The sequence below is a fragment of the Rhipicephalus microplus genome, chromosome 3 (assembly GCF_043290135.1).
Source record: "Rhipicephalus microplus isolate Deutch F79 chromosome 3, USDA_Rmic, whole genome shotgun sequence".
Lineage (NCBI taxonomy): Eukaryota > Metazoa > Arthropoda > Arachnida > Ixodida > Ixodidae > Rhipicephalus > Rhipicephalus microplus.
Window position 1 is genome coordinate 84472400 of NC_134702.1, and position 12416 is coordinate 84484815.

At 44.3% G+C, this 12416-nt stretch overlaps 1 protein-coding gene across 3 annotated transcripts in view; it reads right to left on the bottom strand.

Annotated features, from left to right (window-relative positions):
* Positions 1 to 557: 557 nt before the first annotated feature.
* Positions 558 to 12416, bottom strand: part of LOC119160000 (uncharacterized) — a 233566-nt gene continuing 221707 nt past the window's right edge. Inside the window, exons 1-7 of one of the 3 annotated variants that reach the window (XM_075889912.1) lie at positions 9027 to 9182; positions 4576 to 4655; positions 3711 to 3815; positions 2775 to 2825; positions 2250 to 2312; positions 2088 to 2134; positions 558 to 773 (exon numbers count right to left, since the gene is read on the bottom strand). In XM_075889912.1, coding sequence (XP_075746027.1) covers positions 713 to 773; positions 2088 to 2134; positions 2250 to 2312; positions 2775 to 2825; positions 3711 to 3815; positions 4576 to 4655; positions 9027 to 9135 — 516 coding nt within the window. In that variant the 5' untranslated portion in view covers positions 9136 to 9182 and the 3' untranslated portion in view covers positions 558 to 712. Of the gene's footprint in view, positions 774 to 2087; positions 2135 to 2249; positions 2313 to 2774; positions 2826 to 3710; positions 3816 to 4575; positions 4656 to 9026; positions 9183 to 12416 lie in introns of those variants that run through there. The other 2 variants (XR_012894304.1, XR_012894303.1) reach the window with 2 other exon arrangements.

The window sequence follows — 12416 nt, forward strand, 5'->3', positions numbered from 1 at the left end:
GTATGTATGTATGTATGTATGTATGTATGTATGTATGTATGTATGTGTGTGTGTATGTATGTATGTATGTATGTATGTATGTATGTATGTATGTATGTATGTATGTATGTATGTATGTATGTATGTATGTATGTATGTATGTATGGCATCTTAGAAGCAGTGATTGGTGCCAACGGGTGAGTTTTGCATGAAATGTGCGTCTTTCTTTTGGTTTTGTGCGCCATGAATCCAGGTGTTTGCAAAATTTTCAGAGTTTCAGTCCAGCGACGTGACGTTCGGAGCTTTGGCAGCTCAGAACCAGTGTGACATGTTTGTGTTGTATGACTTGTTTTGTTCACAATTAATTTTAAGGCTCGAAAAGACACAATAATAAGAAAGGACACGGGAGAGAGCACCAACTCACCCAGCAAAAAGTTCTCTTAAGACGTGTTTTGTGTTGCCTTAGGAGAACCATTCCTTTTTCCTTTTTTTTTTCGGCCTAGAAGGAACTGTTGGAGCAGCTAGCTTCTTCGACATACGTATCTCCTCAAAATTTGTGTCTACTAACAAAGGCCGCGTACAGTACGACATGCCCCATTTATTCTGCACTATATTCGCTTGGCTCCGTGTTTTCAACATGCCAGGAGGTATGTCCAGTGGCTCCGTCTTGTCGCAGGTTTGTCACTTGAGTAATGAGGGCGTCGATTGCGTCTAGAGCGGAACCAGTGAGCTGTTACTGTGCCATGAAAGCTCCCTCCGGGTGACCTACAGCAGGATCACGACGTCTGCTAAACCTGTAATAACGGGAGTTAGCATTATGTTCAGTGACTACTACTACTACTACTACTACTACTACTACTACTACTACTACTACTAATACTACTACTACTACTAATATTACTACTGTGATGATATTACACTGCTGCTTTTTCTAGAATTTTTCAAGCTTATTAATCTTACATTGCTTCAGTCTTCAAAGGCGAGTGTCATGCAATTTTCCCCGTCCACAAAAAGACTAGCAAGCTGTTCATAAGAAAATAGCCGCTTCTTTTCAAGAGCTCTCTCTTTCTAAAATTTCATTGGCTTTAAAAAGACACAGCTACATCGACCGCCTACATTTTTAAGGGCTTTTAGACTTCCTGTTTTCGCTTACTTTAACCGTGTATTTTATAACAGCGTGCTTGTTCTATACCTACAAAAAATTGGCGCTTATTCTAATTTCAGAAGGCGGCTCTACTATTCGGTACAGTACTTTATGATCTGAGAACACTACTGAGCAGCACGGCGGCATTCAAATCTGGGAGCAGAAAAAAAAAAAACACGCCAGGCCTGCGTGGTAGGCGCAGTACTGTCACAGCGAAAGCTAAAAGAGCGGCCTTTCTGAGCCTTTTCAAAACACTCATTGGGTAACTACTGCGAGCACACTTATTTTTAATAATACACTTTTGGGTAGTAGGCCGGCATTCGCTATGCTGTTTTTCGTCATTCTTTTGAGAAGCGTGGTATCCGCTAAACGCTTCCAAGGAATTTTGTGCCAATAGTTCATGCAGTGGCTGACGACAATGAGGAATTATGGCTGAAGTAGGTATGCGCCACAGTTCACAGGGGAACAAGAACAAGCTTTTGTGATGATTTGGAGTATTGGACGGCCCACTCGTTAAGCTATTCGCATTGTGCGACGACTGGTTGTTCTTTCGCTGTTGTAGAACGCTTGAGAAGTCATATTAACGCGATTGCTTTCCCGACATCAAGCCTGTCTGAGGAAAATTTTACAACAGGTCACAAGCACCGGTATAGCTCAGTGTTAGAATACTGGGCTGGCACCCAGCGGACTCTGGTTCGAGCCTCACTGTGCCATTGGTGCTAGCTTATGCCTGCCTTAGGCAAACTTGACAAGTTATAAGCACCGACATAACTCAGTGGTAGAATATTGGGTATGCACGCAGCGGACCCGGGTTCAAGCCCCACTGTGTCATTGGTTATTTTTCGCGCAATGTGGTTACGGACACCGGCGGCGGCGGATAGCAACAACTGCGCGGGACCCGAAAAGTGATCTCATAACAGCTTTAGCTTTAAAAAAAATATCACAAATATCCTATAGGCCATACCTAGGATGAACCTTGTTCTTGGTCGCATGCCAGGTTCCAAAGCATGCCTGAAAAAGTTAGAGAAATCCCGAGTCAGAGGGTGAAAATATTATTAAGTGCAATTGTCTAACGTAATAAAGGAGTTAAGAAATAGGTAGCGTCCTGTATTATAACCTGTCTCACCTCAACCTTGTTAGCGATTTCTAGGTAGTTCTCTTTGCTCCTTGCAGCGAATGCCTTCAACACCTGCAAAAAAAAGTGAAAAAGAAACGTCATTTTCTGCAAACACGTAGTGGCTCAGTGCTAATAAACAACAATTTCATGGTCAAAGCCTCAAGTGTCACATTAAACGGTAAATTTGACCGTCGGCGGCCACCCTCCCGGGTCGTCGCGGACGAGTAACGAAAAATTATCATCAAGTGAAAACCACCACACGATTACGAGAGACGCCGAAGTGGAGGGCTCCGGAAATCTCGACCACCTGGAGGTCTCCAACGTGTACCCAAATCTGAGCGTATGGGTCTACAGAATTTTCGCCTCCATCGAAAATGCCGCCGCTGCGGCCGGGATTTGATTCCGCGACCTGCTAGTCAGCAGCCGAGTGCCTTAGCCACTAAACCACCGCGGCTGGACATGCGTTGTAACCTTGAAAAGGTGCAATGACACTCTTGTTTTTCTGGCTTCCACTACAAATATTTAACATCTTACCTCTTCCTTGTTTTCTTCGTAGTTGTAAATGCACTCGTACGCTTTTACAATCTGACGAAGAGAGAAATACAGAAAAACAAGGAAATGTAAACATCCACAACAAATATTCACGTTGCAACTAGATGAGTTGGAGGTGTGCAAGTAAGGGAAAGCTACGGAAGAGCAAATAACAGCCATAGGGATAGGCAGAAAGTAGCACGCGTAATCTAGTATTTAAAATGCATCGGCAATAGTGTAACTCAAACCGATGTTTGGTGCACTGAGAACTGGCTAATATATTAAAGCCAAATGCTTCCCTCCTAGCGAGGTATGGACAAGTATCCCATTTCTGTTCTTCCCACATGCAATTACTTCCCCTTACATTCAGCGAGTTGGTCTCACGCAATGCTGCCACTACACATTGGCCGTACTGAATTACGCGATGAAAGATCAATACCTAAACACCTACCAGTGACAGATAAGCCTAATTTTATGTCATTTTTTTGAAGACCTTCCTAAAAGCCGTACGTTAAATAAGGAGTGGCGAAGACGCAAGGAACAAAATATGATGGACTGTCTCTAAACAAACAAGTGGTGATTAACGGCAGATAAAAAACAAATATCAGTCAATTATCACGTTGATGTGCAGAAAAAAGTCCTTACAGTCAATGACCTTTCGACCTGACTTGTTTATTACAGCAAATACATTGTACACGTATTCACTTTTACTGACAGTATTTTCCAGGCCTGGTTTCTTGAGGCAGTTTTAACTTGTACTCTTTTATATCTTTTACTGTGATCATGCTTTCACAATCAAGATTTTTTATACACATGATGCGACTATCCTTTTTTGTTTACTCTTGCCAAAACATGTGCTATGCATGTGCACTTATATGAATGGATGAGCAAATGAATGTTAACACTTAAAAAAAAAACTTCGCGTCTCAGTATACTCACCGATGAAGCTGGCACGCAGCCGAACTCCGGAATTTTACTGAGAGCTCGCACAGCCAAGCAGCCAGTGGCAAGTACTTTGACTCGGTCAGTAGACGGCTTGGGCAACTGAAGACATGGCAAGGAAAGCAGATAGCGGAACGAGAAGAGCCATTAACGAAATACTATTCTGCCCTACACCCACTCGGTGGCATGCGAAATAAATACTAAAACATTAAATGTTTTTGTCTACTTTTTCTTGGGACAAGTGTCATAATTTGCAGTGAGTTTAACGAAACTGAGCAGCACATGGTAGTAGTACACGTGTTTTGTCTTTATCAACTGTAATAATAGTGAACAACGACATTAGACGACATTAGCCAATGATACCGGCCTGATGAACTCTGTCAGCGGTTTTTGTTAACTATTGGTATGGATGCCATTCACTAGCAGTTCAAAAATAATATCACGATACCTTCAAAATTGTAAGTTTGCTAGTGTACATTCCGCCCATATTATTATTTTTTGTGACGCTTTATGTGTCTTACTTTGCACCACTTAAGGCTTTCTTCGTAACTTCAGCTGAGCGTTTTTGTTTCTTTGCATGTGGAGCAAGAAGCAGTGCGAAGAAATTCATGCCTACTTCTTGTACGTAACTTCGCATTAGGACTTCACGTTGTGACCTTCAATGAGAGAGCCTTGCGTTAAAAAATATAAACGATAAAACCAATGACTAAAGATGCCGATGATGACCCACCCCACCCAAACAAGTCAATACAGGGTCAGACTTTGCGCCCCCTACCCCCTGGCCTCTCCGTGCGCTAGCATATGCTCTCCCCTTCTAGTCTATTCTTTGCAGAACAATCGGCACGGCAATATGTGTACTCACGGGAATGGGAACGGCTTCCTCCAGCTGTACTTGAAGGCTGTTGAACAAGTTGTGGATGCACTTCCGGGGCCCGGTACCAACTGCGTGAGCGTTCGCGTATACGTGACGTTAAAGATGCGGACACAATGTGGAACTACGAAACTATAAGAGGTCTGATTTGCACTCCTCGACAACACTACGGTCTATTGGTTTGAAATACAAACAAATAATATAAATAAATAAATAAATAAAACACTGGCAAAGCTTGCGCACGGCTGCACAATGCTTGAAACTGTGAAACTGGAGAATTCGGAAAAACTGATTTGACTGCTTCTAGGTTGGCCTCTTTCGATGTGTGACTCCTTATATATGTGATGCGAGTTGTTTATGAGTTGCTTCTATGCCTTTGCTGGGCTTGAGATAACTGATGTCAAATCGCGTCTGCGTTTATTCCCAGCGCTCAGAGGTTCCATTCAAACCACCAAACACGTATCTACAAACTCCAGAGCCAGAAACTCGTGCCGAAACGAAGCTTTCGCAGCTCTCATGGTTCTGCGAGAACGTCGTCGTTGGCACGGGGCTTCCATCGCTTCGAGGTCTGTTCGCACTCGTCGTTGCCTTTGCCGTTGTTCCCCGGTATTCCCTCGTTACACTTTATTGGGTCTCTCCAGCCCACCGTGGTCCATTCGCGGCCATAACTGTCGCGTTCATCATTTTTTTGTGTACCGGGGGTGAGTAGAAGTATTGAACAAATTTCGGTGGCACATAGCCCTTTATGATGGTGACAGTTTTCCAATGGGCCGCAACGGCACGTATACTCATTAGGACGATGACAGTTTTTCTAACAGGTCGCACAAACCACGACTTACTTAAACAGCTTCGTTTTACAATAAATAAGTAAATAAATGAATGAATAAATAAATAAATGCAATAAATAAATAAATATATAAATAAATAAATAAATAAACTTGAAATGGAATATTGTTGTGGACGCGGCGGGTGCACAGAAACAACCGCGCACGTTCCTCGACAGTACCACCATTTTAACAAGCATTTCAGCTAAATGACAGGCCTCAAAGCGGCTATTGACCAGCAGGAGAACCGCACACCCGCATAAATAGAAACACCCACGGGAACGGGCCATACAGGCGTCAACGTGAGTCACTGCGATTGCGTTGTCGCGGCCTCAAAGAAAAATACGGAATGAATTCAATGGAAGATTCGGACCGAGAATTGACAATGTTTTTTCGTCAATTTATCAGACATCGTCTTAAAGACCTGTGGTGTCGTCACATGTAGACTCTTTTCTTTCATTCTTCTACACTCCGTTTTCCTTCCCCCAGGTACAGGGTAGATCTCCTCTTGTTGACCTTGCGGCCCTTCCCTCACCTCTGCCTCTTAAGGTTCATGGTTTGAGCTTCAGAATGATTGCCATCACGGCATGAACGCCCCCCGCTCCTGGTGGAGCAGATCATACGAAGCATGTGTGCCATGCGTCCTATAATTGCAAGTGCAGCCCGCACAATCGCACAACGAAGTCGTTTGACGGGTGATATAACAACGCTCACTCATGCATGGCACATGTCTCAGAAGAATATGGTGGTTGGAATTTTCGCGTTGTGTTTTCTGTTTCGCAGCTGAATTTGATTGCATTTCCTTTGTAAATATTAGTAGTGGCCGCTTTTTCAAAATCTCTAAGCCGCAATAGATTCTTCTCGAAAAAGACTTCAATATTCCCATTTTATATAACTGCGTAACTCCCCTAATTAGAAAAATAATGGAACTTCCTCAATTATCCTCCTAAATAATGTGTTTAGCCATCTCAAGATGCCTGCGGCTACAGATGAAGTATGTGTGAAGGCATGGAAGGAATATAGGATTTTCCTGAGTTTTGAGAACTTTGTAAATCTTCATTGAAATACCCTGAAAACACACTCATACGAACCCGCGCATGACCATTCATAAAGTAATATGGAACTGAACATCTCCCTCCCCCCTTCCCTTTCTTCTTGCAAAACTTTTTGGCGACACTACTGGCCCCAGTAAAATACTGAGGAGTGCGAAGCGTTCTCAAGAGTGCATATTCAGACAAATCACGCGCATTAGACATAATTTCGCGTTTCTGCGCGTGATAGAATGCCGCTCCTTTTACGTGTACCTGAATGGTGAAATGGCGCCTGCGTCTCAGTTGAGCTCCGCTACCAGGTCGGCAAAAAATAGTGAAGCTCATCCAGACTGAATGAAGAACTATATTTTGCTCCGAGAGCTCACTCGAACTCACTCACAGAAATTTTACTCAGCCAGACTCACTCATACTCACACTCGCTAAAATTTTTCGCTAGTCGGTGCTCTACGATATGTATTTTGATATTGCCACGTTCCTTTTATCTAAGTTTTGTTATCGGCCCGTTACACAACGTATCCTCAGCGCGAACCGTGCCCGCAGTCTTAGAGAAGCTTCAGGACTGTAGTAGATCATTTCGATAAGATCACGCCCACTCCGCGAACTATTCAGATATTTCTGGAAGCAACGTCACCGCTAGCGATAACGCTAGAACATTCGATGGCAATGCCGACGCGCTTCGCCGCCTGTCAGTTGATCGACGGCCGACACCCTGTTCGCCGTAATCAGTGCCAGTGTGTATCGCTTTAATCTTACTTTTCATTTGTTGGCCACAAGTTCGGCCCGAATAAAGAGTTTCATCTGATAAGCCAGCCTGCTGCCTTGGTTCATGTCACGACCTCATGACAATATATGATAACCCTCAAGCTCGGGTTATCAGTGGTTGTGATGCATTAAGGGCATTTTTAAAAAGTAATCTACTGAAAGGAGGTATTTTAATTCAGAACGTCCCGTGAAGAAGTTTTCGAGGAGAAGTCATGGCACCCTACTCTTAATTACGCCTGTGACCAATACACATAGGGGTGGGGCATGAACGCTAATGCGTTGACGCATGTGTAAATACGTTAGGGTATAAACGTAAGCCGATATAAGGATGCTAGTTGGGCTGATAGGTGAGTAGATAAGACCATAGGTTAGCAATCAAAAGGTGGAGCTCACTCAGGCTCACTGAAGAAATACATTTTGCATTTCGTAGTCACTCGGACTGAGACTCACCGATAGTACCTAAACCGGACTCTGCCAAACTCAGAATCCCAATTTGTTTTTTTTATTTGAACTCACTTGAACTCAAGCTCACCAAAAAAATATTACTCACCAGGACTGACCCAGACTCAGATTCACAGCTCAATCTGAGACTAAGTGAGTTCGAGCGAGACGACTAATGATTGAGCTTGCCAAACTATACCTTCTAGCTGATGATGATAATATGTGGGATTTAATGCCCCCAAGCCACCATATGATTAAGAGAGACAGTGGAGGGCTCCGGAAACTTCGACCACCTGAGGTTCTTTAACGTGCAGCCGAATCTGAGCACACAGGCCTACAGCATTTCCGCCTCCATCGGAAATGCAGCCGCCGCCGCCGGGATCTGATCCCGCGACCTGCGGGTCAGCAACCGAGTACCTTAGCCACTAGACCACCGCGCCGGGTATACCTTCTAGCTATGCCCCAAACGAGCCTCATAGAGCTATGATGCAATTAACCCACAAATTGCTGGCTAAAACACAAAGCAAATGGTAATAATTGCCAAGCCACGGGGGAGAAGTCAGAGGAGGGAAAGGCAGGAAGGTTAACCAGACGTAGATCCGGTTTGCTACCCTACGCTTGATGAAAAGGATTGAGGGAGGAAAATAGAGAGATGGAAAGAAGATAACATTAAAAAAGAAAACACGCGAGTTTAAGTTATAGTCTGCTGCGTTAGATAGTAGTGGACGCAGGACTTCATGATTTTTCACTTTTCACAACGGTGCGAAGCGCACGTCAAGTCTGGCTATTTCGCGCGAGAGTGCAGATTGTCTACAGAAGCTGAACCCCTCCTTCTTCCCTTATTACCGATTGTGCGCCACAACAGATCTGCGGTTACGGTTTTAGACTTGTGATCCGAAGGTCGCAGGATCGATACCGGCCGCGGTGGTCGCATTTCGGTGGAGACGAAATGGTGGAGACCCGTGTAAATCTGCAGTGTCAGTGTACGTTAAAGAACACGAGATGCTCGAAATTCCCGGAGCTCTCCACTATACGGCGTCTCTCATGATTATATAATGGTTTCGGGATTGGAAATTACCGATAATATTATTACTCATTGACAATTAGGCAGAACTTTCCGACAGTGTAAGCAACCTTCTACTTTCTACCTTGGTGACTGCTCAGTCTCTCCCCATTCCACATGCTTCTTCGGAACGATCACAACGCAGGAGCATATACATCTCTACAGAACAAGACACACACTAAAGACAAATATGTAGCAATGATGAAGAGGGACCTCTCGAAGCGTTCGGTCGTGCGCCCATCTCACGAAGTATAGATGAATGACGAGAGATGATTTGTACAATCGGTTAGCCTCACTCACCCATCATTTGGACGCACGCGACCTTATCTTCTGCGCCTTGCGCTGCTGCTCCGAACCGCGTCACAGAGGCAATCAAGAGGACAAGACTTGTGCTAACCGCGATGGCCATCGTTGCGTGGACGAAGAATTGGCTGAGGCTACGTCTTGCTATGGCTGCAGAACGTAAACTGAGCACCAGAGGTGGATCTAGAGCCTCTTTTAAAACGACAGTAGTCCAGAAAAATATTGGCCGTCTAGGGTGCGCCTGGCTGAATCTTTAGCAGTGAGGCAAGTGTACGAGAATTTGAGAACAGAAACGAGCCGACGTGTACCGCAACATCAAAGGAACACCTCCAACCCTAGAAACTCTTTTTTCTTTTACCTTTAGCAACTTTACCTTTCCAGGCTGTAAACGTATTCTTCCACTCCGTCAACAACCGCCAGCGTCTTGTAGAGAAATTCCTCGCCTATGGCAGCATGCACGCTCGTAATGGTCGAACAGCCAAAGAGGCTCGCCACGTCCGTTCGGACTTTTTGTTTGTTGGGGTGAACGAAACGTTGCCAGCTGTGCGGACGGCCTTTCAGTTCCGTTCAAATCAATGCTGCAGAGCCCGACAGCTTGACCGCTTCGGCGTTCAACCTATTCATTATGTTCATTGGGCTTCTCTATTCAGAGCTCTTGAAACCTGACATGTTCGAAGAACCCATTCGACGCGGCCTGAATGGCCGAAGGACCTGTGTGATGTGCGGGCAGCTTTTTTGTGTTATTCAATTTTTTTTCTGAATAAGTGAACATGTGAGCGACTGATTAAATTATGTTTATTCGCAAAACATGATTCACAAGAAAATGCTCTCCCAAACGTCCAAATTTTCACAAGAAAAAATAAAAATCTAACTGATACACATTTATATACAATGCAGTCTTTAAGCCTAAATTCTCAGTTTCGGAGCCCACTTGTGAATGAGTGTGCCCCTGTCCCCTACTCGCTTTTCCTAAAGTATGCTACATGATTTCTCCTTTCCCTTCTGTCATTCCTCCTCACCCTCACATCCTTTCCCGACGTATTACTGTGCCTTGCGAGCTCTTTATTTGTCACTCGATGTGGCAGTAATACTGCACTGTGGCCAGGTTACCACTTGCCTGCTTACATTCTGTGAGCTAATTTTCCTTGCGCGTTGTTGACAAATATTGCGATGTGGTGAATACACTCGCTAATGTTAGTTAGTTACCACGAAAGAGGCCAATCTTTTGAAAAAGTACGCTTCACTGAAGCAGTAAGCTGCTTGTATGCAGACGGTTTCAAGATTGCAAGCGTTGTGCTCCCCAAAACTTTTCCGTCACCTAATTTATCAGCTCATAACGTCGAAACTGAAAGGACGTTTCTGCGTTTTTTCAAGGGTGAGGAAAGTCTCTTATTAGTTTTTTAGATAAAAAGAACGTGCCTAATGCTCAATCAAGAGAACCTCTTGTAGTTTGTAGTTTTTATGTAGCTCAGACGAACAGTTACTTGAATATATTTTTCGAAATAAGGGAAAGAAAGTGTGGAAAATCCGCAGGTTATTTTCAAACGCTCTTCTTCCCACCGATGCCAATAATCGCACATCGGTAGGTAAAACCGGATGTCATCAAGGGCCTGTGTCTGTAAACAGTGTAAAAGTCTATAAGGAGCCTGCGTGTGTTCGAGAATGAATGAATGCGCTGTTATTGAAGAAAAAAAAAAAGAAGCTAATTTCTGTCTGCCTCATCTGACGACATGGATAAGCTCCGTGCGGAAGCTGGTAGAGGAGGATCAAATGAATAGTAGGAAGATAAAGGAGAGAGACCACTCGCTACACAGAAGTGACGGGAAGGAGAGAGAAGTTATAGAAAAGATGGGGGACAAGAAGAACGGCTATTTGGGCTAGTTGGTTAAATTACATGGTAATAAGGGTTGCCGCGGAAGCACGAAGGTGCTAGAAGAAGCGTGAAACGAAAGGCGAGGCAAGGAAAGCAAAGAGGACAACACGAGCGCTGACTACCAACTGATTTTATTTTTCGCGGCACACATGATAATATATACAAAATCGTATTAAAAAAAAACGTGGTGACAGATGCATGAGCCAGCCTTCGGCGGCCTTGCATGACAGAGAGATCGCGCTTTTAGATAGGGGTTAGCCATTTTTTCATTGTGCCTTCTTTTTATCGGACACTTCCCCAGAACTATGTCACGTTGCTCACGTTTGCTGTTAAAAGGTTGCCTGCTGTATATATTATCATGTGTGCCGTGAAAAATAAAATCAGTTGGTAGTCAGCGCTCGTGTTGTTCTCTTTGCTTTCCTTGCTTCGCCTTTCGTTTCACGTTTCTTCTAGCACCTGCGTGCTTGCGCTACAACCACTATTGCCATAGGGGACAAGGTCGAAATAGTTCGAGAACGAGGCACCGCTCGGCGAGAGCTACGCGGGCGTCGGAGGTCACGGACGACACAGCCGTTCAGCACGGAATACACCAAGCGAGTCTCATTCGAGACACTGTATGCGTTGGCACGTCATGACCATTTCGCGTACACAGTACTTCTCTTCTACGGTGTGCAACTGTTCCTTGGAATTGCGTAAATGCGAATCTACTAGTACATATTAAAAACTTAACAAGAGAAGAGAGAGAAAGTAGCAGGCAATTTACAAGCCCAGATGACATTTCTAGGCCAAGAAGAAAAAGCTTTACTTGTCACTTGAGGGAATTCTCTGCTCTTTTCTTGGCCACGTCTGTCGTCATAATCTTCTGTAATACCAGCAACACTATGCAACAACACTTCCGACACATTATATCAATGCATGAATTTACGAATGAGACACGTGAAGGCTGAAAACGTCAAATTGTGCCAAGAGTGGATTACCGATATATTATATACGGTCAGAAAACAAAGGAATTGTGATGCTTTAACGAAGCATTTACTGTTGCGAATCTCCAACGGAACGCCTGATCTGTACCAGAGTCTTAGAATTACACCAGTTGTGAAAACTGCGTTCCGAAATCTGAAAACGCAACAGCGCTACTCACCGATTTTGAGAGAATTAGCAGATGGTCTCGCACTCTGGAAATCCAAAACGCGAAACAAAAAACTTGCGTTTTAATGTTGGTGTGCCCGTGAACAGGTGGCGCGACTATCTGCACACTCCGGACATCTTGGCTGATGACATGTCCAGATTTCGATACGCAGAGACTATAGGGAGTTTCGGTACTCGTATGATTGAATAACTCTGGCCCGTACCGGATAGGCCAGCTCATATACAAAAGGTCACTTGCATTACTTTAGCGCGGGTAAGCTGAGACGATATTTCGTATTGCGGTAATGTACATGATTGTACCCACTGAAGGTACCACGAATCAGCCAAGAAATCCACGAAGCAGGCTGAATCGCAGCGTGTGGTTA